A 22,390-nucleotide genomic window follows, 5' to 3' on the forward strand; every position below is an offset into this window, starting at 1 on the left:
ATGTAATTGTGCATTTGATTTTTCATTCTTAAGTACTTTGCACTTTAACAAATTTCACCATGTTGAATTCATACTAATTCTTTAATTTGTCAAGGTAATTTTAAATTCTAATCCCATCCTCACAAATTACTAGTAACCCTTCCCCGCTTGACATCATCCACACATTTTATGATCATACGCTCCACTCCATTATCCAAATCATTAATGAAAATATTGAATAGTACTAGATCCAGATCTGGCCCCTCTGGGACCCCACTATATATATCCTCCCAGTTCAACAGCAAACCATTGATAACTGATCTTTTAGTGTGGTCTATCGAGCAGTTATGCATCCACTTAACAGTAATGTCATCTGGGCCATATTTTTCTAGTTTGCTCACATAAATGTGACATCAGACTGGGTAAAAATCCTTACTAAAATCAAGATATATCATATCAACATTTTTCTCCCTATCCAGTAGGCCAGTAATACTGTCAAAGAAGGAAATTAAGTTGGTTTGGCATGATGTGTTCTTGACAAATCCATGTTGGCTATTACTTACTACTATATTATCCTCTAGGACAAATTGATTGTTTAAACAATTTTATTAAGGGTTCCCTGTCAAACTGGTGGGACTTATCTATGGGATTCTACAGGGGTCTGTCCTGGGTCTGGTAATATTCAGGCTTTTCATTAATGACTTGGATAATGGAGTAGAGAGTATGCTTATAAAATCTGTGGTTGGCATCAAGTTCGGAGTAGCTGCTAGTACTTTGGAGGACAAGACTAGAATTCAAAATAACCTTGACATGGGTTTAGAATATTTCGCAGCCATGCAGTACTTATAAACAAAAGGTTTATTAAATTTCAGGATAAGTACTCTACTTTTACCCCTGTAAAAACTCAAGTGGCAGTGAAAGAAACCACAGCCATGGTGTCTTTTGCACATATATCCCAGCAGCAGTATTTATATCCAATCCACCCTGTATATCATTTTAAAGGTCTTCTGCGTCATCTCGTAATACCTCCACTGCTCTGAATAGTGACACATGCTACAGTAGGCAAGCAAAGGAGCAACAGAGACAAAGAGCAGTGATACTGCTGTGGAAACAGAATGTCTGAGGCCTCCATAAGTTCAAATAGTCTGGGTAAGCATCCAAACTCTGAACCTCTTTAGATATCCTGCTCTTTAGATTTGTTTGTAATAATCAGGCTATGGTCATGTTCATTTATTGTGTGCCCTCATATGTGGTTTGCTGAAGTTAAAGCTGAGATTTATTTATTTATTTAAATATTGTACTGGCATTCCATAAGCACTAAGAATCAGTAATGTTACATTTTCTATTAGCTAAAACATCTCTCTACTACCCCCAAAATAACCAATTGTACCTTGAGCACTACTCTGGTTTTCCACGGGCTGATTAACCAAACTTCTGATTTAAACTTGCACTCAGGCCTCTCTGACAGATGACTACTGGATTCAGTACAGATTCTAATGCCACTTTTGAAGATGGAACCAGAGTGCAAATTCCCCTGGCGACTCTCATCCCTATATGACTCAGAGTGAATCTAAGCATTTCTATGTAATGCCCAGAGGTCAGGCAGGTCAAGAGCAGTCTAGATCTGTGGTTAGAGTTCACACAAGAAGTCCAATAGTCAGAAAAGCCAATCCAAGGGAAAGATGTAGCAAGGCAGCTGGCAGGGTCAGATGGAAAGACAGAAATAAGCAGGGTCCACACAGCAACTTATGGGCAATGGCTTGTTGCTCAGATAAGATCAGAAAGGAAGCAGGAAGTTTATATAGGGGTGCCAGCCAATCAGAGTCAAGACCCATGTAAGTCAATCAGGAAGGTCACAGAACCCTGGAACCTGGCCCACCTAAGTTTGTGAATTCAGCAATAACTTGATCAGATGATGTGGCGTGACCCATACCGCAGCCTAAGGTTGTATCCCACAAACCCAGTGGATGTGGTTTGTAAACTAGCATCCTGATAATCTATCCAGAAATACATTATAGATGAATCCCTGGCTTACTGGAATCAATGGTATAACTTCCACTGATTACAGTAAAGCAAGACTTTCACTCTCTATATTTGTGACTTGTGTCACTTTCTATTTATTCCTCTCTCCCTTTCTGTCTTCTCTCCACAAGCTAAAACTACCAAACTGCCATGATTTTTTGAACATGAAAAATTGCAAAATCATTAATTATGAAGCTAGAACTAAATTTTTAAGGGGGATATGTAAGGGAAAAAAACTAGGAATTGTTGGGTCCTCAATCATTCTTATAACATTAAATGCTAAGGATTTAAAGACAAATTGTTGGCAATTTCTATGTGAAATATGAAAAATGATTTACTATTTCTGATCAGCCCTAATTTTGGGGCTAGAGAATCAAATAATATGCAGGAAAAAAACTTCTTATATTTGTATATATATATATACACCCACATTTTGTACCAAGGTCATCAAAATAAGATTAAGTATCATCCTCTCTGTACAGGCATAGCTTCTATATTACAGAATGTACTGCAGAAGAGCCATCCCTTATGACAATTTCTATTCAAAGTATGAGTCTAGTTTGCCTTTGTGGGATAAATGTCTTTCATTTCTCTTTTTAGGCATACTGTTTGATAACACACAAAAATTAGGTGTAACAGAGTGCCTGCCCATTAAGGCATGTCTACACTGCAACTATGAGGTGTGATTCCCAGCACGGGTAGATGGACTCACACTGGCTGAGCATGCGTTCATGCTTTGAAAATAGCAGTGCGGGCTTTGCAGTCCTCCTGGCAGCTTGGGCTACCTGTCTAAGTTCAAGCCAACCCACGCCGATGGGTCTGAGTGTGGGTGGCTAGCCCGAGCCGCCACAATATCCACACTGTTATTTTTAATAGGCTAGCTTGAGATGAGATCGGGGGGGGGAGAGATAGCTCAGTGGTTTGAGCATTGGCCTGCTAAACCCAGCGTTGTGAATTCAATCTTTGAGGGGGCCATTTAGGGACCTGGGATAAAAATCTGTCTGGGTCCTGCTTTGAGCAGGGGATTGGAACTAGATGACCTCCTGAGGTCCCTTCCAACCCTGATATTCTATGACTCTAGGGAAGCAGTCTGGGAGCCAGACTTCCACCCCAGAGCAGAAAGACTTAAAGGGAGAAGGTAGGCTGAAGAGAAGCCCAATTAGTATGTATGAACCTTTTGTTTGTTCTTGGTACTCTAAAATGGGACTGTACTCAGAGTAACCCAGCCAGAGGGCTGAGCAATGTGAATTCCTGGGAAAGACGGAAAACTAAGGCAGAGAGCACCTGAAGCACCACAATTAGCCAGCAGGTTACACTGCAGATATGCCCTATGACAGTACACAACCACATTCTGACCTCCTTGGCTATTTTACAGCATTTTAGGATTCTGACGTTATTCCAGTGACATACATACTTAATCTTATATGCAAGCGCTAGCAACAAGGAATTGAATTTAGCATAATAGCCAAGAAATATATCCTAATTCTCAGAATAACAAAGACAAATAGCTGACAAGATCCATATTCATGTGTTCAAATGGTGTTTTGCACATTTACAAGATAGAATGCAAGCTCACTATGGCACAGGTATCAAAAGGGATTTTTTGGACATCCTATATTATACAGCAATTGCCACTGTTTTTGTGAGAAATCCCTCTTCTCTTATAGCACTGACAATTGGTGCCACGCATCTTTACACTTGTAGATATGTGTGTGCTAAAAATGAATACCAAAACAGTAGGAAGTGTGCAGAGTCTGTATACACAGCAAGCTGCCTAACAAACAAGATATATTACAGTGGGTGCACAGAAAACGTTTTGAGAACACAGGTGACAACAAAACATATGTGACATGCGGCAGGCACTCTGTGTGACTATATGAAGGCTAGCAGATGGCATGCAATGGCATCAAGGGATAAATCTCTAGCACAATAAAGTCAAATTGACAGATCCCAAAACATAAGATGTGCACTAGTCTTAATAACAGGGCTAACAGCCAAAGGCCCATAAACATGACTGGTCTCATTCTTTTTCAGAAAACAGAGATTAAAATAAATAATAAATAATAATAATAGTTAATAATTAATAAACCATGTCTTTGCACATTCTTCAAAGAATCTTTACTTTCATTTTTGGCACGATTACCAAATAAGGTAGATAAGCCAGGCTGAGAGAGAGAGAAGGAGAGTGGGATTGCGAGAGGGATCATAGAAAGTACTCCTGGTAATTGATTCTATCTGTCCTAATTTGAAAAGGGAATAATGGTGCTCACTCTGTAACTATGCTATTTATTGTGTGTGTACAAATAATGCACTAATAAAATGTGGCTATTCTTTTCAGATGTGTGATACAAACAACTGAATCAGGGCATATGGCTTAGGTAGGTATAATGTTTTGTTCAAAATGAACATCCATAAATACACAAACAAACAAACAAAAAGGAGTAAAGGGAAAGCAGAAGTCACTAGATGAAATTAACATTTTTTCTCAGTATAGCTGTAGAAAAAATAAATCACCTATGAAGTAAAATGTCAGACTTGTATTAATTCTATCACAACCAAAGAAATAACTTTTTAAAGATGTTGTCCCCTGTGGAGATTTGGATTTTTTTGTTTTTGTTTTGTTTTTGCCATTAGTAAGAGTTTTCTTCAAAAAAATTAGCTGTTTCTAAGTGACAAAAAGATTCTTGTTGCTTCACTTCTTGTGTTTTGGATAATTCATATGCTCTTCTTGTTTGTTATGAATATAATTATCATTAGGTTTGTTCATCAACATCATCGCTGTCATGAGGAAGGGTGGGGCCAATCACCTCCGGGCTGGAAACTGTTCCTAAAAAGTTTGCCATGCTTCTATGTACCATCAGGCAGATCTGAAACCCTTCACTCTGGGTTTCACTTCAACTTTGCAACAGGTAGAACACAAGTCAAACCACTTCAACACCAAATGTCCTCCATTCTCAGAAGATCCAAATGTGACAGGAAATGGGAGGAAAAAGTAGAATGTCTGAGGGGGTAAGGCAATGGAGTGGACCTCAAATGATTGTGGACATATCAGCCAGAAAAGACTGGCCTTGCAGCATACTGCAAAGCAGGGGTTCTCAACCTTTTTCTTTCTGAGTCTCCCCAACATGCTATAAAAACTCCACAGCTCAGCTGTGCCACAATAACTATTTTTATGTATATAAAAGCCAGGGCCGGTGATAACGGGTAGCAAGCAGGGCAACTGCCTGGGGCCCCATGTCACAGGAGCCCCCATAAAGTCACATTGCTCAGGCTTCGGCTTCAGCTCCAGGTGGCAGGGTCAGGGCCCTGGGCATCAGCCCCATGCAGCGAGGCTTCGACTTTCTGCCGAGGTCCCAGTGAGTCTAATGCTGGCCCTACTTGGTGGATCCCCTGAAACCTCCTCATGGCCCCTAGGGGGCCCCGGATCCCTGGTTGAGAACTACTGCTCTAAAGGCAGCCAGTGAGGTACCCAGGCAGATATACTTCAGGAGGGAATTCCCAACAAACTCCTTCAGAAATGGAGGAGTACCCATGACTTAAGAGCTCTGTTACTGAACTGCTCCTGAATAAACCTAGGACAGGTCAGAGAACCTGTCAACCACCACAGCTAGGGCAGGTGCCATGGGTACATACTATCAGCAATATACTTTCTAGTGTATGTAATTTTATTTTAGTAACCCATCAACAAAAAGAGTATAATCTCTTTTCCACATCCCTCTGATGTGTTCCCCACTATACTGCAAAATCATGTTTGTTAATTAATTTGGGCCATCTGCGTGTTTTCAATATAAACATTAAATGTACTCCCTCTGGCTGCAACAATATTTCTTGCTGATGTTCTCTATTTTTTAATGTAAATGAAGATCAAATGGAGCAACATTTATTCTTAATTGTAACGTTGAATGAAAATTAACATTTATTAGCATTTTTTGTTATGATAAAACAGGAGAATAAGGCTACATTGCTATATTTTAAGCATCACTAGGGGCCAAATCTGGTGTTTAGTACCGAATAACTCTATTACTACAATCCTTGCAGATGATAAGTAAAGCTGTGGACAGTTACCAAAAAAATCTGCATTTTCTCCAATTTCCATTATATTTCATCTATCCTAGTAGCTTCAGTGTTATTTAAAATAAATAAATAACTTAAATAATTAAAATCAATTCCTGGAATTCACAGAGTCAAGAAACAGTTTTAAAGGTAAATTTAAATTTTATTATCCTCAAGATGAAACAAGAATATATTTAAAATAACTAGGGTTTTAAAAAATATATTAACACTAATATTCCATTAGTTTGCTTACAGCTGCGCTTCCCACAGCTTCCATTGGCCGGGAATGGTGAACCACAGCCAGTGGGAGCTGTGGGTGGCCGTGCCTGCGGACGGTCAATGTAAACAAACTGTCCCACAGCCCGCCAACAAATTACCCTGATGGGCCACATGCAGGCCGCAGGTTGCCCACAACTCGACTAGAGTGTCTACATTGTTTTGTTTGTTTGTTTTTGTTTTAGTATATTATACTGTTAAAGCTTAAGGCTAAATTCTGTTAGAATAGCCACAGAGGAAAACACTTGAGAACCTCTGTCAGAAGAAAAAGATGCTTCCTAATGGCTAGTCATTGTGAAGGGATTATGGACAGAAAATTCAGGTGAATACATTTACCTCCATAGGTAAGGGTGTGGATTAGGTAAAAATGGGAATGGTCTGGGTGTGATCCATGTAAAACTAGAGAAAGGAGATACTGGATAATACTTCCCTGAGCAGAGCTCAGAGTAATCTAATTCTTCCTCTGAGATATAACAACTTTTTTGAATGCTTATTCTCACAGTTCTTTGAGGAGAATGGCTGTTCTTTATCTAAACTATCTATCTATCCATCCATTTATCCATCCATGACATTGTTTCTAGTTTTTGTCTAATTGTGTAAAAGATTGAATTGCATCCCCCATACTATTTTTTGAGATGTGTGCTTCACACATTACTAAATATACATAATAAATTAAATAAAAACAATGTGTAGGATTTTCTGGCTGTATGGATATAGAAGAGATGCAGCCACTAACTTTGACAAAAAGGGATATTTGATCTGATGGAAGCCAGAATCCAGGCATAATTCGGTGTCAACTTCTTCATTTTATATTTTTCTGTATGTGTGAATTTTCACAATGGCTATCAAGAATATGATACCACATAGCGCTTGAGTCCACAAATTACTGGCTTGCCAATTATGAGAATTGATCATTATGGCCTGATAAAGACTGTGGGTCTAATGCTGCACTCTTTTACAAGAGTTTTATAGTGGTGTAACTCATCTAACTCAGTGGAGTTGTACCAGCATACTAGAGAATCAGGTCCTATATATGAAAAATATGAAAATACTCTCCTCAAAATAAATTGCTGTCTTTAAGAAAAATGTATGGAAATATATGCTATTAGGTACAAGATGATGCAATCAAAGTAAAAAAAATATGCTCTTCAGAAGTATCTTTATATGCCATTTTGTGTGTGTGTTACATATATAATATCACCCACATACAAAACCCTTATATTAAAAAAAAATGGAGATATCCCATCTCCTAGAACTTGAAGGGACCTTGAAAGGTCATTGAGCCCAGCCCCCTGCTTTCACTAGCAGGACCAAGTACTGATTTTGCCCCAGATCCCTAAATGGCCCCCTCAAGGATTGAACTCATAACCTTGGGTTTAGCAGGCCAATGCTCAAACCACTGAGCTATCCCTCCCCCCCTTTTTACAGGAATGTTATTAAGGTAGCTATCAGGGTTCCCTCCCCACTCTGAACTCTGGGGTACAGATGTGGGTACCCACATGAAAGACCCCCTAAGCTTATTTCTACCATCTTAGGTTAAAAACTTCCCCAAGGTACAAATCCTTCCTTGTCCTTGGATGAGTACTGCTGCCACCACCAAGCGAGTTAGACAAAGATTCAAGGAAAAGGACCACTTGGAATTCCTGTTCCCTGAAAATCCCCCCAAGCCTCTTCACCCCCTTTCCTGGGAAGGCTTGAGAGTGACCAAGGTGAGCACAGACCAAAATCAGATTCTTAAAAACACAGAACTTTATTATAAAGAAAAAGTAAAAGAAGCACCTCTGTAAAATCAGGATGGAAGGTAATTTACAGGGTAATCAGATTCAAAACACAGAGGATTTCCCCTCTAGGCAAAACTTTAAAGTTACAAAAACAGGGCTAAACCTTCCTCTTAGCACAAGGAAAATACACAAGCTAAAGCAAAAGATAATCTAATGCATTTCCTTACTATTACTTACTATTTCTGTAATATTAGATGCTTAGTTCAGATATGGCTTAGGGAGATGTATTTTCCCTGCCCTGGTTCCTCGCTGACCCGGAGAGAACAAAAGAACACACACACACACACAAAACCTTCTCCCCTTATTGGTCCTTTTGGTCAGGTGCCAACCAGGTTATTTGAGCTTCTTAACCCTTTACAGGTAAAGGAGGGATTAACCTTTACAGGGTAAGAAGGGATTTTATGCTACCCTTAGCCGTATGTTTATGACAGTAGCAAAGTTAGGAAATGCCAGAATTAAGGTTGTCCATGCAAACTTAACTCCGCCCTTGTGTATATGCACTATGATGTGGCTTGTGAGATGAAGGCAGCTCAGAGACTTAGGGCTTGTCTATACTTACGTGCTGGTTCGGCGGCAGGCAATCGAACTTCTGGGTTCGATTTATCGCATCTTGTCTGGACGCGATAAATCGAACCCAGAAGTGCTCGTCGTCGACTCCGGTAATCCTGCTCGGCGCGAGGAGTACGCGGAGTCGAGGGGGAGCTTGCCTGCCGCGTCTGGATCACGCTAAGTTCGAACTAAGGTACGTCGACATCAGCTACGTTATTCACGTAGCTGAAGTTGCGTACCTTTGTTCAAATTGGGGGGTTAGTGTAGACCAGGCCTTAGGAAGTTAGCCAGCTGGGGGGGAGGGATAGCTCAGTGGTTTGAGTATTGGCCTGCTAAACCCAGGGTTGTGAGCCCAATCCTTAAGGGGGCCACTTAGGGATCTAGGGCAATATTGGTACTTGGTCCTGCTAGTGAAGGCAGGGGGCTGGACTCGATGACCTTTCAAGGTCCCTTCCAGTTCTAGGAGATAGGATATCTCCATTATTTTTTTTTTAAAGTTTACCAGCAGAGGAAGCCAGGGAAGTAGGTATTTTTCTTCAATTTACAGGTCCTCTACAAGAAAGAACCCACAATGTGAGGAAAACAGTGAGTCACCAACACCACTGCCAGGTCTTCCTCTGCCTGTATCTGTGGGGGGCCTGGCCAGACAGGTATCCTGATCCTGGGGGCTTTAACACAGGTTGTGGTCTTGATTTGTTGGGAATGTGGCCTGCATGTCCCTGCCAAAGAAAGCTCAGCAGGAGGAATCACCTGGTGTGAGAGTTATCTGTTGATGGGGTCCCACATGAAATAGGTAAGAGAACTCATCTGCATAACATTCAGGAACACAAGGACTTCACTGACAGGATATACATGGAGACATCCAGGATGCTAGTCAACTAGAGACTATCAAGGCACAAGAATGGGAAGGAGAACCAGCTGCTCTGCATTGAAGAGACCGGCTGCTGGGCAGTAGACAGTGTTCCGGCCCACACCCAGGTCTCCCAGTACATGGTATGATGTACTGGCAACAGGAGTAGAGGAGCAGAGCCAGTGGCTAAGGAGAAGGATCAATTTGCCCACAAAGCTGAGAGGTTCGAGGCCACCACACCCAGGAGAAGGAGAAGTAGGGTGGTGGTGGATAGGGACTCCCTTCTGAAGAGGACAAAGCAACCCATCTGCCAACCTAACCTGACATCCCAGGAGGTGTGCTGCCTGCCTGCAGCATCCAAGATGTTACAGAAAGGCTGCCAAGGCTCATCTGGCCCTCTGACCATGAGGCCAAAACCTCGGTAGTAGTGGGGGCACAAAGCCCCACCCCCTCTGTGGCCCCGCCTCCTGGCCAGGCCAGAAGTCAAAGCTGGGCTGTGGTAAGAGCCGCCCAGGGAGCCCAGGTCACTGTGGGGAGGCTCAGACCCTCGACCTAGCCTGGGTGACATGCCCCAGGGGCAGAAACACAAACCCAGGTCTGCTCTTGGGCATGGCAGGTGGAGGGTCCAGGGCTCCCTGGGAGGCTCTTATCACAGTTCGGCTCTGGCTTCCAGCCTGGTCAGGAGGCAGGGCCTTGGGGGAAAGAGGAGGAAAGGAGCGGAGACACTTACAGGGGCTGAGCCTCATGGCAACGGGGGTCTATGGCCCACCTCATCAACTCCACCGAGAAGAGGATGGTGCCATGGGCCTGGGCTGTGCTTTGCGATGGGGAAGCTGATCCATGCCTACTCAAGGCTTGCAGTTTGGGGGGCAATGCAACCTCTGTCTCCCAAACTACGCCCATGTTAAAAAGTGGGTGGGCATAGCCTGCAAACTTTTAAAAGTAGTGGGGCCATGGATCCCTTGGCCTCCCCCCAGCAGTTCTGGCACCTCTGCCTCTGACCACTATGCCATGCTGTTCATTAATATGGACACTAATGCTACCAACAGATATGAACCTCAGTAGATCAGCAGTGACTACAGGGTTCTGGGAGCCAGGGTGAAGGGGTTGGGGGCACAGGTGGTATTTTCAGGTAGGGAGATGCACATCCTGGAGATGAATGAATGCATGGCTGCGCAAATGGTATCAACAGGAGGACTTTGGATTCGTTGACTATGGGTTGCTATTCCAGGAAGGAGGATTGCTGGGAAGAGTTGAGGTCTACCTGACCAAGAAGGGGAAGAGCCTTTTTGACAGCAACTTTTCAATCTAGTGAGGAGGTGTTTAACCAAAGTTCAGAGGATTTATGTATCAAAAGCCAAAAAGTAGGTATAAAAAAAAGTGACATTGACAAACGGCTTCTAGTTGGGGAGAGGAAAACGTAAATTACACAATAGGGTCAAAGGAGTAAAAAGAGGGAATACTCAGGGAGAAATCTGCTCAATATCTATACACCAATACAAGGCAAATGGGGAATAAACAGGAAGAACTGAAAGTTATAGGATACAAGCTAAATTATTAATAGATTTCAAGGCCTAAAGGGACCATTGTGATAATCTATTCTGACCTCCTGTATAACAGACAGAGAACTTCCACAAAATAATTCCTAGAGTATATCTTTTAGAAAAATATTCCATCTTGATTAATAAATTGTCAGTTATTAAGACTCTACTATGATCCTTTTAAAATTGTTCCAATGGGTCTTGCTGTTAAACATTTATGGCTTATTTCCACTCTGAATTTGAATGTGTCTAAATTCAACTTCCAGCATTATACCTTTCTCTGCTATATTGAAGAGCCCTTTACTAAATATTTGTTCCCCATGTTGTAATCAAGTCATCCCTTAACCTTTTCTTTGTTAAACTAAACAGATTGAGCTCTTTGAGTCTATCACTTTAAGGCATGTTTTCTAATCCTTTAATCATTCTCGTGGCTCTTCTCTGAATCCTCTCCAATTTATCAACATCCTTCTTGAATTCTGGGCATTAGAACAAGACACAGTATTCCAGCAGTGATCGCACCAGTGCCAAATATAAAAATAAAATAACCACTCTACTCCTACTCAGAACTCCCCAATTTATTGCATCCCAGGACTGCACTAGCTTTTTTGGCCACAGTGTCACACTGGAAGCTGATTATCCACCATGATCACCAAATCTTTTTTCAGAATCACTGCTTCCCAGGATAGAGTACCTCATCTTATAAATAAGTCCTATGTTCTTTTTTTTACTAGATATATACATTTACATTTAGCTGTATTAAAACACACATATTGTTTTCTTGCACTCAATTTACCAAGCAATTCAGGTTGCTCTGACTCAGTGAGCTGTCCTCTTCATTATCTACCACTCGCCCAATTTTTGTGTCATCAGCAAACGATGTCAGTGATTTTTTTGTTTGTTTGTTTCCAGGTCATTAACCGAAATGTTAAATACAGTAGGGCCAAGAACCAATTCCTTGCGAAAACCCCACTGGAAACTCTTGATAACCATTCCCGGTTTACAATTACATTTTGAGACCTATCATTTAGCCAATTTTTAATCTATTTAATGTGTGTCAATATTAATTTTATATTATTCTAGTTTTTAATCAAAATGTCATGCTGTACCAAGTCAACACCTTAGAGAAGTCTAAGTATATTATGTCAACAGTGTTACCTTCATCAGCCAAACTTGTAATCTCAACACACACAAAAAGATCTATTTCTAGAAACCTATGTTGAATTGCATTATTTACATTACCCTTCTTAAATTCTTTATTAATCAAATCCTGTATCAGCCACTCCATTATTTTGCCCGGGATTAATGTCTGACTGACAGCCCTATAATTACTTGAGTCATCTCATTTAGCCTTTCAAAAATTGGTACAACCTTAGCTTTCTTCCAGTCTTCTGAAACTCCCACAGTGCTCCAAGTCTTATTGAAAAATCAGCATTAACAATCCAGCAAGTTCCTCAGCTAATGATTTAACAACTCTTGCATGCAGGTTATCTGGACCTGCTGACTTAAAAATGTGTAATTATGACTTAACTGGCATTACAGAGACTTGGTGGGCTAAATCTCATAACTGGAATATTGGTATACAGGGTACAGCTTGTTTAGGAAGAATAGGTAGGAGAAAACAAGGAAGGAGGTGTTGCACTATATATCAAGAATAGATATGTTGGTTCTGAGGTCCAGAAGGAAGCAGATCAGATGAAAGTCTTTTGGGTGAAGATAGAAGAAGAAAAACAGGAGTGGTGTCATGGTAGAAATCTAGTACAGACCATGAAATTGGGAGGAGGAGGAGGTAGATGAGGTTCTAGAACAAAAAAACAGAAATATCCAAAACATATGGCCTGGTAGTAATTGTGGATTCTAACTTCTCAAATATCTGTTGGAAAAGTAATATGGAAAAACACAAATTCACAGCTTTTATAAGCATACTCTTCACTCCATCGTCCAAGTCATTAATGAAAATATTGAATAGTACCAGACCTAGGACAGACTCTTGCAGGATCCCACAAGATGCATCCCTCCAGTTTGATGGCCAAACCATTGATAACTACACTTTGAGTATGGTCTTTCAATCAGTTTTGCATCCACATTATACTAATTTCCTCTATACCATATTTCCCTAGTTTGCTTATGAAAATGTCAATAGACTTACTAAAATCGAGATATCATATCTACATCTTCCCCTGCCCTCCCCCCGCCCCGGTCACTAGGCCAGTAACTCTGTCAAAGAAATAAATTAGGTGTGGCATAATTTGTTCTTGACAAATCCCTGTAGGCTATTGCTTAAAAGCCTATTAACCTCAGGTACTTATAAACTAATTGTTGAGTAATTTGCTCCAGTATCTTTGCAGGTATTCAAGTTAGCATGACTGTTCTATAGTTCCCCAGCTCCTTTTTATTCCCCTTTTAAAGTTAGGTACTATGTTTGCCATTCCCCTGTCCTCTGCAACCTCACCCATTCTCCATTAATTCTCAAAGATAATTGCTAACAGTTCCTAAGAGGTTCCATAAATATATTAGGAGCAAGAGAAAGACACAGACAAAGGAATGTGTAGGTCCACTACTTTTAGCAAAAGAGAGCATAAAGAACATAAAGAACATGGACAACATAAAGAAGTTTGAAGCGCTTAATAACTATTTTGCTTCAATCTTCACTAAAAAAAGGTAAATTGTGACCAGCTGCTTAACATAATTACTATTAACAACAAGGAGGAAGGAACATAAGGTAAAGTAGGGAAAAACAGATTAAAGAATATTTAGATAACTTAGATGTACACAAGTTGGCAAGGCCTGACAAAATTCACCCTAGGGAACTTAAAGAACTAGTTGAAATAATCTTGGAACTGTTAGTGATTATTTTTCAGGTGAGATCCCAGAAGGGCACACATTGTATCTATTAAATATCTAGATGGATCGTGTGGCGGAGGGTCTATCCTGGGTCTATTCTTCTTCTTCAATATTTTCATTAATGACTTGAATAATGGAGTGGAGAGTATGCTTATAAAATTCATGGATCACACCAAGCTTGGAGGAGTTGCTAGCACTTTGGAGGACAGTATTAGAATAGAAAATGACCTTGGAAAATTGAAGCATTGGCATGAAATAAATAAGATGAAATTCAATAAAGGTAAATGTAAAGAACTGAATGTAGAAAGGAAAAATCAAATGCACGACTACAAAATGGGGAATAACTTGCTAGGCAGTAGTACTGCTGAATAGGATCTAAGGATTTTAGTGGATCAGAAGTTCAATATGAACCAGTAAAGTTATGTAGTTGTGAAAAAGGCAAATATAATTTGGGGCTGTATTAACAGGAATGTTATATGTAAGACACAGTAGATAACTGTCTGACTCTACTCAGCATTAGTGAGGCATCAGCTGAAGTATTTTCCCCTGTTCTATGCACCATACTTTAAGAAAAAATGTACAAATTGGAGAGAGTACAAAGGAGAGCCTCAAAAATGATAACACATTTAGAAAACCTGACCTCTGAGAAAAGGTAAAAATAACTAGGGATGTTTAGTCTTGAAAAAAATATATATTAGGGGGGGACCTGATAGTCTTCAGATATGTTAAGTAGTGTTATAAAAAGGTTGGTGATTAATTGTGCTCCATGTCAACTGAAGGTAGGACAATAAATAATGGGCTTAATCTGTAGCAAGGGAGATTTAGAATCATAGAATCATAGAAAAGGACCTTGAGAGGTCATCTAGTCCAATCCCCTGCACTCATGGCAGGACTAAGTATTATCTAGACCATTCCTGACAGGTGTTTGTCTAACCTGCTCTTAAAAATCTCCAATGTTGGCGATTCCACAACCTTCCTAGGCAATTTATTCCAGTGTAACCACCCTGACAGTTAGGAAGTTTTTCCTAATGTCCAACTTAAACCTCCCTTGATGTAATTTAAACCCATTGCTTCTTGTCCTATCCTCTGAGGTTAAGAAGAACAATTTTTCTCTACTACTCCTTGTAACAACCTTTTATGTACTTGAAAACTGTTATTGTGTCCCCTCTCAGTCTTCTCTTTTCCAGACTAAACAAACCCAGTTTTTTCAATCTTCCCTCATAGGTCATGTTTTCTAGACCTTTAATAATTTTTGTTGCTCTTCTCAGGACTCTCGTCAATTTATCCACATCCTTCCTGAAATGTGCACCCAGAACTGGACACAATACTCCAGTTGAGGCCTAGACATTAGGAAAACCTTTTAACTATAACTTTAACTTCTTAACTTTTATAACTATACTATTCCTATGCTCTGGAATAGGTTTCCAAGATGTTAAATCTCCATCACTGGAGGTTTTTAAAAACAGGTTAGACAAACAACTCTAAGGGATGGTCCTGCCTCAGTGCAGGAGGGCTAGTTGACCTCTCAAGGTCCCATCCATCCCTATGTTTCTATGATTCTATGATACACCCTGTAATTTCAGGATCACATACTTTTTTTTTTCCCCTTTAGCGACCCAACCTCATTCAGAGCACAGGGTGGATGGTGCTAACAGAATTAGGTGTTGTTGTTTTTTTATATACTCAATGTGCAGAAAACCTTATCTACTGCACACGCTCCATGCCCTGTATTGAATAAGGAATTATTCATTTCTTCATGGGCTTTTCTATTTCATTCATCATTATAACATGTAAGCACTGAACAAATATAAAATATTTTATAATTTATTCTCTTCCAGGGAATAGGAAGGGCTCCAGCCAACATATTTCTTCTACTTCGAAGAGGAGCCAAGGCAGAGATATTCTGCTACCGACTCCTCTCCACACCCTGAATATTTACACACACTCCATGGGAAGAGTTGCTACAGGATTTTCTCTCCCCAGAAAAGTACGGTTTAAATCAAAACATTGTTGATGCAAGTCCACAGGGCAACTGTTCACTTCCCTAAGGTCCAGTCTAGACCTAGTCCTATTTATAAATCACTCCAAAGTTAAAGATTCAGCAATTAAATTAAAATTAATGTAACCATGAATTGATGAAATTTACTAGAATAAATACACTCAATCCTGCCTTTAAAGCATATTTATTCAATGGACAATTGCCTTTTAGCAATGTGCTCTAGAGAAAAAAAAATCTCATTTACTTGATGAATTGCATGCTAGTTCAGCATCTTGAAGAAGAAATGTATCACAATGTGTAAGGTTATTGCACAGCAGAGCATATTATTCACAGAGAGCATGTTAACATTGTTTGTTTTAGATGGTAAGCAATATAAGAAAACATTACCCCTATATATGGGGTCTATTCAGCATAAATTAGTTTTTCTGGTTTGGAGGGCTAAGGGAGATCTACAGCTCTTCACTCAAAGAGTGTGACTGTGATTCAGATACCCTATTATGAAGTGTATCCCAAAAAGACAGAATGCCAGCTTCTCACCCACCCTTTCATCAATGCAAATCCTTACGATCAACATTTCATGGCACCTCCAAATGAATCTCAGCTTCACACCTGAATTGTTTGCTGAATTAAAAAAGTCAGGTGCCAAGCTGATATATACCAAAAACTGCAATAGGGAAGATCATGAATAATGCAATAATTTTCTTCATAATAAACTATGCATTCCTGAGTCAATCAGCTTCTTTATTATTTTCATTAACCTTTAATCCTCAGTTTTCTACTTCCTATCCAATATCAGCAGATATTAACTCTATGGGCAATTTTGTATAATAAGAGTAGTGCCTTCTGCTCTATATATGTGACGTAACAGTAAGCAACAGAATTTATACGGAACAGACCCTAATAATAACCTAACAGATTTCTTCTAATAATGCTTACTGTTATGCAAGATGTTCTACACCCATATAAATATTTTTACTAATGGAGTAAAGATAGGAAACTAGTGCTGAAAAATACCTCAAATGTAATCAAGAAAGAGGGGATAAGAACTATATCAGGCCTTCCCAATGCAATAACCAGGCTGAGACAATAGTTCATTGCTGGAAAACATTCAGAGTGAAAATTTCATGTGAACACCATCTTCTCATCTGACAGGAAGTTCATTGTAGCTCTTGTTTCAAAAGAAGACCTTTTATACAAAATGTCAGATGTAGTACTGGGCAACACTTTGAATTTGCCATTCAAACCTGTCTTTTTTGTCTGTCTTCAGATCCATATACATAGTCGTCAACTCTGAGGTAGTATTGATGTATGCTCAGGCTGCCAGAATGGGAAACAGGGTTCAATGATAGCCTGAGTACACAGCAATAAAGAATTTAATATGTTGAGATTTGGGAAAATTCAGTCTTGTGGAAGTCAAACACAAACAAAGTGACTCTAGATCTCAGCTCCTTCTGAAGTTGTATCTTCACCTGAATTTTTACCGGAAGTTAAGTGATTACCCGTTAAATGGATACCCAACCACATTTGTACCCTATAAGTTGGATACAAAGCTAGCTGGATTGTTGGGTTCAACAGGTAGTGATCAACGGCTTGATGTCTAGTTGGCATAGGGTGACCAGAGAGCAAGCATTGAAAATCGGGATGGGGGTGAGGGGTAATAGGCAACTTTATAAGACAAAGCCCCAAATATCTGGACTCTCCCTATAAAATCGGGACATCTGGTCACCCTAAGTTGGCAGCCGGTATCAAGTGGAGTGCCCCAGAGGTCGGTCCTGGGGCCAGTTGTGTTCAACATCTTCATTAATGATCTGGATGATGGGATGGATTGCATCCTCAGCAAGTTCACAGAAGACACTAAGCTGCGGGGAGAGGTAGATACACTGGAGGATAGGGATAGGGTCCAGAATGACCTAGACAAATTCAAGGATTGCGCTTAAATAAATCTGATGAGGTTCAACAAGGACAAGTGCAGAGTCTTGCACTTAGGACGGAAGAATCCCATGCACTGCTACAGGCTGGGAACTGACTGGCTAAGCGGCAGTTCTGCAGAAAAGGACCTGAGGATTACAGTGGATGAGAAGCTGGATATGAGTTAACAGTGTGCCCTTGTTGCCAAGAAGGCTACCGGCATATTGGGCTTTATTAGTAGGAGCATTGCCAGCAGATCCAGGGAAGTGATTATTCCGCTCTATTCGGCACTATTGAGGCCACATCTGGAGTACTGCATCCAGATTTGGACCCCCCACTACAGGAAGGATGTGGACAAATTGGAGAGAGTCCTGTGGAGGGCAATAAAAATGATTAGGGGGCTGGGGCACATGACTTATGAGGCGAGGCTGAGGGAAATGGGTTTATTTAGTCTGCAGAAGAGAAGAGCGAGGGGGAATTTAATAGCAGCCTTCAACTACCTGAATGGGGGTTCAAAGAGGATGGAGCTAGGCTGCTTTCAGTGGTGGCAGATGACAGAACAAGGAGAAATGGTCTCAAGTTGCAAAGGGGGAGGTCTAGGTTGGATATTAGGAAAAACTATTTCACTAAGAGGGTGGTGAAGCACTGGAATGGGTTACCTAGGGAAGTCATGGAATCTCCATTCTTAGAGGTTTTTAAGGCCCAGCTTGTCAAAGCCCTGGCTAGGATGATTTAGTTGGGGTTGGTCCTGCTTTGAGCAGGGGGTTGGACTAGATGACCTCCTGGGGTCTCTTCCAACCCTAATCTTCTATGATTCTATGATTCTATCCTGAAATAAATGAGGGGTGGGAGAACGGATCAGACTAGAGCTGGCTGAAATATTTGGATGAATAATTTATTCATTGAAAAGTGCAGTTTTTGCCAACCTGAAACTAATTGTGAATTTGACACAAATTCACCAAATAGTTTCAGACGATATTTTTTTTCTTACACAGGAGGAGGAAGTGCTCACTGAGGATGTGGGAGAGCCAGGTTCAGTTCCTCCCTCCCCCCCGCCTGATGTGGAACAGGGACTTAAACATGCATCTCCCACCTCCTAAAAGAGTATGGGGCTATAGCGTACTCTGGAGAAAGTCTATCTCAATCTCTCCTGGTGAAGCTGTTCCACTTTTTATCCACTGTTATATGGGGGACATCAGCACCGCCTCCTCCCCACAATTCCTGTATTGTGAGTCTAGTCCTTTAAAAATTCCCAGGAGTAAAATATTTCAGGTCAAATGAAATGTTTCATATGACCCAAAGTGGACCTTTTTGATTTGCCAAAAAATTCGGAATTATTTTGATTCTGTTGAACCCAAACTGATTTTTTTCAGTTCACTGGCAGTTCTGATTAAAAAAACCCAACAACAACTCAGTTATTCACCCAGCCCTTACTAACATGTTAAATACCTTAAGTTAATTGGCAAATCAATTAACAAGGTAAAATACACTCTAACGTAGATATAACCGCTATTATCTACAGGTTCAATGAGCTGCTTCTACAATTAAATATTTCTGTACAAAATGGTACATTATATAAAAATGCTTCTTTGTTCTTAAACTTAAATGTTTTATATTGGCACATCAGAGTTTCTAATGTCTCAGAAAAACACATACCCGGCATAGATAAATTTTTATACCTAGTTAATTCATTCTTACCATCACAAGTTGGGAGCGGGTGGCTCCACCAATGGTTTTTTTCACATAGCAGAGGCTCTTCATGGCTCAGCCTATATCCTTGATCACAACTAAATGATACAGTGGAACCAATAGAGAAGTCATGACCGTAACGACGTCCATGAACTGGTATGCCAGGATCCAAACAAGAATAGGTATTAACTGTTACACCTGGAATGCAAAGGAAACATGACAAAAAACTAAGTACTGTATTTTAAAAAGCATTCAACTCTGCTGGAAAAAAATAGCAAACCACTATTATACACATATTTAGCTAAGTTATCTTAGCCTATGCTTGTGTGTGTAACTGAATAGCCTAACATCTTACATTCACTTGTTATGTGATCTGCTGCAGAAACAGAGAAGAGGAGAAAAGGAGGCGAAGAGGAAAGAAACAAGGGGCTGCTTAATTTTAGATGTGTCACAAAATTCAAATCTTTAAAGTTTGTTTCTCAACAAGAAAGACTGATTATACATAATTCCAGTATGAAAAAACAGGGAGGGAAAAACACAAAAGGAAAAAACAAATCTCAAAATTTCAGTTAAGGAAACAAAACAGAAAGTTCATTAATAGACCATATAAGAATGGAAATGACATTTCAGAGAATTCTAGCTACAAACAGAAAGGCATCTATTGCAGAAAGCAAACATCAATTTCTGATTTTATTTCCTATTCAGAATCTTATAGGGTTGGTTAATTGGCTAGTTGATTAGGTATTTTGTTTTGTTTTTTGTTTTGTTTTTGTAACAATCCAAAGAATACATTTTACTGCCAAAAGTGTTATAACTGAAAGAAAACCAACCAAAAACCTTAACAACTGAATCTAGGAAACTCCTCCAAGATCTTTGAAGGAAAAGCGTGATAGATTGTTTTGCTTCTGAAATCAGTACCAGTAATAGAATAAGTATTGGAATAAGTCCTTGAGAACATGACCTATGAAGGAAGGCTGAAAGAATTGGGTTTGTTTAGTTTGGAAAAGAGAAGACTCAGAGGGGACATGATAGCAGTTTTCAGGTATCTAAAAGGGTGTCATAAGGAGGAGGGAGAAAACTTGTTCACCTTAGCCTCTAAGGATAGAACAAGAAGCAATGGGCTTAAACTGCAGCAAGGGAAGTTTAGGTTGGACATTAGGAAAAAGTTCCTAACTGTCAGGGTGGTTAAACACTGGAATAAATTGCCTAGGGAGGTTGTGGAATCTCCATCTCTGGAGATATTTAAGAGTAGGTTAGATAAATGTCTATCAGGGATGGTCTAGACAGTATTTGGTCCTGCCATGAGGGCAGGGGACTGGACTCGATGACCTCTCCAAGTCCCTTCCAGTCCTAGAATCTATGAATCTATACTTAGAAGAGAAAAGTTAAAGCACCAGAAAAGGGAAGTGTGTAGTCCAAGACAAAGAGAATGGTTGGGCAAGACCTTTCTACTCTACCCAAGCAAGGTAGAAGAAAAATAATTTAAACAGTACAGAAAAACAAAGGCAGAGAAAGGCATCAGGTACCAATAGGATGGTGGAAAAGCTGGATGCTGTAAGAGAGCCATTGCTAACTAATATTACCCATAAGGGAAATTCAGTTAGAAGCTGGCTGCTCTGAAGAACATAAGGTGAACCAGGAAGAATCAGATGAGAAGGGAAAAAGCACAGTAGGAGTATGGGACAGCTACTACCCTGTCAGATACCCTTAGTGGATAGTCAACAGAACAGTCACTACTGAAGCACATTTCTTCTTTATAAAATATAGTGTTAAGATGTATATTCCGAACGTGTCATGTTATAGTTTGAATACATATTTCATTGCCAATATAATTATCTTAGAAAATAAAAAATCTTATTAAAAAGACAATTTTAAATAAAATCACAGATTTGGGTCATTTATAATAGAATGGACAAACTACTTTGGTAATACATTATATTTCATGAATTGACTTTGTCTTCTGACTTTTTTTCAGTTGTAGTAAGTGTAGACTTTTGCCCCTCAAAATATATGTATATGAAATTGATGGAGCTTTTTTTATATTCTGCACCCAGGACAAAGCAAATAGGATAATGTGCGCTGAAATGGTAGGAGCCTTGGAAGAATTTGAATGGATGCATATACAATTCTGAATTTTAGCTATGATTAGGTGAGAGACCATTTATTTGCGTGCATAAGGGAACAGAAAGAGTATCAAAAAGCTACTCTGCATATTCAATTTATATGATTCAGGCCCTTGATTTTAAGCACGTGTTTAAGGTCTATTAAAATTTTGGGCTTACGTGCTGCCCTGACCAGGGATGGGCTTAAGTACATATGTAACTGCTTTCCTGAATCAATGCCTCAGTATTTTGGTTATTGGGAATGGAGGGGAGGGAAGGGTTATGCCACAGCCCTGTCTGAGGCTCATCAAGTTCCTATCTACTCTATGATAAAACCTATATCAAGAGAAAAATGCATGACCATGAATCTGGCAGATAATTCCTCTCTTCCCTCCCCAAAGTACAATATTGCTTTGAGGGAATACCTGAAATACTGTCTCCCTTATCTGTCTATGACTGAGTTATGTATTAATATATTTTATATAGTTATGCAACACTATATGGGTCTCAACTATTACTCAACCTTACACTGTAGATGTAATTAAATGTCAAGTGAACAATAACTTTCTTCCAAGGGAAATTGTTCAGGTCATTAATGGAAAAATATTCCTTAAATGGTAATAATCTGGTCCAAAAATTGATATATTTTGACAGTAGTTCTGCATGTAATTTTTTTATTATACTGTTATTTTTTTAAACCAATAATTCATGATACTATAAAATATTATGATGTAGACATACAGAAAACAAAAAGTACCGCACAATAGGGCACACACATTGTGTTTAGTGATAAGGTCATC

General features: G+C 39.8%; 1 protein-coding gene across 1 annotated transcript in view; it reads right to left on the minus strand.

Annotated features, from left to right (window-relative positions):
- The window catches only part of CSMD3 (CUB and Sushi multiple domains 3), a 1,099,171-nt gene that overhangs the window by 374,087 nt on the left and 702,694 nt on the right, over positions 1-22,390 (minus strand). The window contains exon 19 of the mRNA XM_026659890.1: positions 19,498-19,686. Coding sequence (XP_026515675.1) covers positions 19,498-19,686 — 189 coding nt within the window. The remainder of the gene's footprint in view (positions 1-19,497; positions 19,687-22,390) is intronic.

This window comes from Terrapene carolina, unplaced genomic scaffold, assembly GCF_002925995.2.
Source record: "Terrapene carolina triunguis isolate 2854851 unplaced genomic scaffold, T_m_triunguis-2.0 Scaffold58, whole genome shotgun sequence".
Taxonomy (NCBI): Eukaryota; Metazoa; Chordata; order Testudines; family Emydidae; genus Terrapene; species Terrapene triunguis.